We start from the raw sequence: 6,000 nt of genomic DNA, 5'->3' as shown, positions 1-6,000 counted from the left end.
AAAGAGAAACAGAGTTTCGAAGCTACTTGGTGGCGCTTGCATTGAGCTGGGGGGTCGGGGGCTGGGGAGGAAGGGGGCAGTTTCAAGGTTGGCCAACTCTTGTAAAATGGGGGGGTGGGGGGAGACAGGGGTTGGCCCCTTTAAGGTTCGCTCTCCCCTCTTCTCCACCTCCACCCCTGCCTTTCCCTCCCTCTCTTAGAGGCCAATTTTGTTAATTAAATGTTTTGTTTGCAACGCAGCTCTCATTCATTGCGGACACGTCATTCGGAGCAGATCTAAGCCAGAGACCAGATCTCATTAGATAAAGCCCATCAGAACTAAGAAAATGGAGGAGCCACTAATTAAAGCTTTTAATTGTGCGGATTCGCTGCAGCAAGGCAGCCGCTTTATCTGAAATCTTGGAGGGAGAGGAGGCAGAAGCCTAGCTCTGCCCAATCCACACTTGGTCGCCCAGGGGAGAGGGGACTGGGAAAAGCAGTGCCCATACCACCAACGCCCGCCCCTCCTGCCCCTGCCACACACACACACACACACACACACACACACACACCGGCTCTCCCGAAGCGTTTTAGCCAGATCCCGGTTGTTTTACAAAGCTCACAACCTCAAAGTCAGACAGTTTAAAAGCCCTTAATAAGTCGCTCTGTGGTCCCGGCCAGGCCATGGGGCCGCAGGGTCGGTCCCCTTCTCCTGGTGGCCAGAGAGCGGATTACTCCGCCCTTCAGTGGCCCACGGAGACTAGAAAGCTCCTCCAACAAGTGTCCTGCAGCGAGATTCCGGAGGAGGGGTACCTGAGAGGAAAAGGATAGTGCAGGCCTCCCACCTTTCCACCTTTTGGCATCTTGATGGGCAGAGGGAGGAAACACTGAAGAAAGACTTCAGAGATTCCTTAAATTGGGGGGGGGGGGGGGGGGGGCGGCGAAGAGTGTCAGCTGCTGATGAGCCCTGAGCAGAGTTTGAGGCCATCAATTTGGTACTGAGCTAGAACTCATCCCTCTGAGACGGATCTAAAAGGCTTTCAAGATAGCATCCAGTTCAAGAAAAGGCCTGGCTCCAGTTTTCAAATTCACAGGAAAAAAGAAAGGAATGAGAATAAGGACCCAATTAATAAGGCTCCACCGGCACACATCCCCTCCACTGCTCCGTTAAGCCACCGAAAACAACAAATGGGCATTTATATTTGGCCTCAAGTATAGGGAAAGGAATGGAGAGTCCCAGGAACCCACTTGCCTAAACTTGTCCTGAGGGAATGCAAGTGGACCCATCTTCTTTTTAATTAGTGGTAATCAGAAGCAAAGGTTTTTTGAAGGCACTTGGAGAAGAGATGAATCTGTACCATTCACCGTGTCTGAACAGCACTGTCAATTTTTCCACTTCAAACCACCGTCCTTTCTTACCACAGTTTTGCTCTCTATTTAATTACAATACTGTCAAAGCTCAAGGCACTGCTTGGAAGGACCAGAAAGCACTGCACTCATGCTCCTGCTGGTTTTCCAACATTTACCTCTAAAAGAACACTTAGTGAAATTAATGCTGCCATCTTAATTTCTAAGTAAAAGCCCTCTCCCATCATGTATTTCTTTTACTTGGCTGATTGAGGATGCCAGCAGAGTAGACATAGGTTGCTTCACTGGAATAATCAAATGTCATTTTACTCCATCATTTTACACTAAGGATATCACTGGGCTAACTATACACACACTCAGCTCTGAACCACATTGGGATCCTTTTCAGTTTTAACTGCAGAGTGAGGGAATCACAATGGAGCTAAACTTTGAACAAAATATCTCGTCCACTGATTTGCTGCCATTGAAAAAAAAAAAAGAACAAAATGTTCTACTAATCACTATAAAGAAAACGGTTTAGAGCAGAAATTTAAATAGAATGCAATTCTTTTTCAAAGTGAGCGGTTCTTGAGCACTTCTCTAGTATCAACGGTGTGCGTGGCTTTTTTTTTTTTTTTAATTACTGGATGTTGAAACAAAACACCTCCTAGAAGCATTCATGTGCATCAGTCTATCAAACCATTTACTCAAATTAAATGTGTAATCCTTCAAATGCCTCCTTTCAAATTAATGAGTTTAAGTAGCTTGAGTTCACCTGAAAAGATCCTATAGGCACCTGACCTCCTGAATTCTTTCCATTAATTGCACCGAAACTTGTTGGAAAAGACTGCTTACACTGCCATATGAATGTTCCTATACATTGCTTTAAAATGCAAGATTAGTATATTCTATAGTCTCTTTTCCTGACTCTCTTTTGGGAACCAAGGGTAATGACACAAATGACAACAATAAACCCCAAATCTGAATATTCCTCAATAGTTAAAAGCTACAGATTCCGCATCGCAAACCACACACTAACACTGAGCAGCACAAGCCTCCAAGCAACAGTATATAAAGAGAAACGTCACCATTAAGTTTTGGGGTTGTTTTTTCCTGTAAGAATTACAAGTCTTTAAACTGATGGGTAATCAGCATTTTTCACAAGGAGACACAACACAAAGAATGAATCAGTTTTACATGCAAAAAAGTTTAAAGGTGCTGATGTCAATATCATAATTAGCCACAATAGGCAAATCATTTCTCACTAATTTCACTTTTAAATCAATCTTTTGTCTCCATTCTATGTAGATCTCTACCTTGCTTTAAGAAAGCAGCTTAACTCTCATTGGAAATGTTTTACTTTTAGCAGAGGGTCCCGGTTGGGGCTGACCACTTAAAATTTTGGTCCCCAGAGTGCCCAACTTTTGCACACCTCGCGGCACCAGCCGGGCAGTTTTTATTTAGTATAGCCTTCACCATTAATCTGTCATTAAAAATTCGAAGATTAACACATGCTTCTTGAACCCCTTAAATTCAGCCAACCAGCAGGTTCTTGAGGTGCAGACTACAAGGTATTCTCCTAGGAGCTCTGCTCCTTTCCTTAAAACCCTTGGCAACCTTTGGCCTTGCCATTGCTCTACTTTCCCATCTTGGGAAGGGCAGCCAAGTCTTACCTAATGTAGTCATTTCTGCAAAGGATCATGCCGCTCTTGGTGTAACAGGACGTGCCGATGTCACCCAGCTGCGCCTGGCAGCAGGAGCACTTGAGGCACCGGCTGTGCCAGTAGCTGTCCATGGCATAGAGCAGAAAGCGGTCCGCAATCTTGCCCCCGCAGCCTGCGCACCGCTTCCAGGAGAGGGAGCCGGCCGTCACCGGGGGCGGCTGTGAGCTGCTGCCCGGATTCACCATGGTCTGCAGAAGGCGGGAAGGGGAAAGGGAGAGAAATACAAAAAGAAAAACACACGGGCGATGCAAAAGTTAGTAAGTGCCGCGTGAGCTAGCGAACAGTTCCCCCCCAGACCTGCTGGAAGGAAGCAGCAGGGCAAGGGCGGGAAGGAGGGTGAGGGGAGAGGGAAGGAGGGAAGCTCGCCGGCAGCAGCCGCCTGTTTACTTTTCTCAAGCTTTGTTCTGAGGCCACGAGCTCCTCTCAACTTTCCAGCGCTCCCCACTGCTGACAATTTCAGCTTGGGTACTGTCAAAACTCCGAGAGCGAGGCTCGGCTGCGCGCTCCACCCCTCGCGGCGCCTCCTCCCAGCCCCCGCCTCCGCCCCCCGCCCTCCCCTCCCCTAGCCGCCCGCCTCCAGCAAATGAGGGTCAAACCCACCCACCGCCGCGCCCGGCCCCTCCCCAGCCCCGGCCGAGCCCCGAGTGCGAGCCGAGGGGAGTGGGGAGGCGGCCTCTGCCGGAGCCACGTTCCCTCCCGAGCTCTGCCCTGGGAAGTGCAGCTGCAGTTCACAAGTTGGAAATAGTTCGGTTTTCTGAGACGGGAGGGAGGAACAGGCAGAGGGGAGATGGAGAGCGTGGTGGTGGGAGGGGAGGCTCGGGGACCCGAGAGGGGAGGGGGGCGGGGGCGGTGTGTAAAGTTGCGAAACTGGTTTTTCGTATTTTAAACAGCACCTTTCACATGCCATTGTGGTGACCGCCATCTCCCATTATTGTTCCAAATCTCATTTCATTTTGAAGATCAATGAGTGTTTTCTCTGGGTTTTCAGGACACAGGCAAGAATAATAGATCATTGAACTTTAGGATGCCTGTTAACTTCCTATACAAACACTCTCCACTTTGGTCTCACTAATCTGCCCTTGATCAGCAATTTAAATGCTAAAGCTTTGTTCCTCCAAGGGGGTGGGGGGGTGGGTAAGGGGAGGGGTACAGATAATATGGGAGAAGGCACTATTGAAGGATGCACAAGTTACATTCGAGCCAGTCCTGCTGTCACCAAAACTGCTTTTAAAAATTCCCCACTCTTTCTAATGAACGTCATGAGAGAAGCAACTGGGCTATAATATGGGAATCAATTTATAAAGCTTAGCCTAAACCGATTAATTTGTTGCCTCCAACCCGGAGTCCAATAAAGTCCTAGTGTTCCTCCAGTCACTTATTCTATAAAAAGATCAAGTTATTTACTGCCAATTAAGCAGCCTGTTTTGTCTTTGTCCTCTGTAAGCCGAGAGTGTGGGCTCCCCCCAGGCTCCCAGCTATCTGCTCAAGACATTCAGCTGATACCTCAGAAGGGAGAGGGCGAACTTTGCCTGTCCCCGGCCCAACTTGGCTGCTGAAAAAAAAAAAAAAAAAAAAAAAAACGAGGGGAAGGGAACGAAACAAGAACTCGGGTTCCTTAAATAGGCCGATTTTAAACACATTTCCTCCGAAAGAGTCCCGGAACGTGTGTCCAGAGACCGCACAATAAACCAGAATAAGAACTGCACCAATTAAGCTGTAACAAAACCCTGAGACTTTGGAAACAAGACCACTCTAAAACCCATTAGCATTGCATTTATCCGAATGCATCATACCTTTATGTAAATTGATTTATCTGATGCATTTACTCGAGGAATTGCTTTTTGTTACAATTTCAGCCCTAACCCAAATGAATCTGCATTTCCTGCCCTAGGTCTTTAAACTGTTTCCCCCAACGTTTTAATCGCTCCGAATTCCTTTTTAAAAGGGGAGAGGGAGGGAGGAGATTGCAAGCTCTTCCCCGCCCCCCCCTCTTTGGTGAGAGGTAAATATATATGTATATTTTTTTTGAAAAGGAAACATTACACTGAGAAAAGCATCCAGTAACCCCATTAGCTAAAGCTCTTAAGGACAAGCAATACCTTAATGCTGATTAAATCTAAAAGAGATGAATCAAGAGGACTGACCAGAAACTGACTCCCCTGATAACTAAGGACGGGCCCTCATCAAGTTTCATTTAGAGTTGGAAAAAAAAAAAAAAAGAAAGAAAGCTTTTAAGTTAAATAGGCTTATACTCTAGTAATTACATAGCCAAGCAATTTAGGTCCTGGGATAGTCAGTGAAATAGAAAGCAGAACTGGCAGCTAGAGGCAAAATCTGCCCCCCTTTAACAACGTCTCTGGTGTTTTTTAATGGAGACCAAGGGAGGGACAAACGGAGCGCTGGCAATTTGTAGTACAAAAATGGATGCTTAATTCATGTCTTGATTTTAATTAGGTGATTCACCGGATTTCTCCTGGATTGGAACAAAAGACTTGCAAACCAGGAGGAATGTTTTAAAAGACCCAGCAATACCGAATCCTGCTCACTTAGATCCTTTCTGCCACTGTTTCAAAAATAGTGTTTACTAGAGGAGGTGGGGGTGGAGGGGGGTCGTGCCTATTCCCCCCACACTACTTCTCACACTTAAACCCTCCATGCAGCGCCCGCTGCCTTTCCCTTCGGAACTGAAAACCTCCCCACCCCCTCCAAGGTCCTCACCAGCCCGGTCTCCGAGAACCCTTTTGTAAGCAGGAACCGCTACAAAGCTGGCGGCCGGGGCTGCCCTCCGTGCTAGCTCGCAGGCCGGCCTCGGTAGTTTCAGACTCGCGCATTATCCAAGCCAACGTATTGTTTACTTGCCATTTGGGACGGTCAAGGGAAGGCAGCCCCAGGAAACAGCGCCGGCCCCCAGCGGTGCCCTCCTCCCACCCCCTGCCCGGGCTCCCCGCCGG

General features: G+C 47.7%; 1 protein-coding gene across 3 annotated transcripts in view; it reads right to left on the bottom strand.

Moving 5' to 3' along the window:
• LMO4 (LIM domain only 4) overlaps positions 1 to 6,000 on the bottom strand; it is a 39,936-nt gene that overhangs the window by 33,162 nt on the left and 774 nt on the right. For 2 of the 3 annotated variants that reach the window (XM_070405518.1, XM_070405520.1), the window contains exon 2: positions 2,999 to 3,237. In XM_070405518.1, the coding sequence (XP_070261619.1) occupies positions 2,999 to 3,234 (236 nt within the window). In that variant the 5' untranslated portion in view covers positions 3,235 to 3,237. Of the gene's footprint in view, positions 1 to 2,998; positions 3,238 to 3,436; positions 3,535 to 6,000 lie in introns of those variants that run through there. The other variant, XM_070405519.1, reaches the window with a different exon arrangement.

The sequence above is a fragment of the Myotis yumanensis genome, unplaced genomic scaffold, assembly GCF_028538775.1.
Source record: "Myotis yumanensis isolate MYYU_CA2020_CCGP unplaced genomic scaffold, mMyoYum1.0.hap1 SCAF_2, whole genome shotgun sequence".
Classification (NCBI taxonomy): domain Eukaryota; kingdom Metazoa; phylum Chordata; class Mammalia; order Chiroptera; family Vespertilionidae; genus Myotis; species Myotis yumanensis.
The sequence above is the reverse complement of the archived record's forward strand: the minus strand, read 5'-3'. Positions and strand labels throughout refer to the sequence as shown.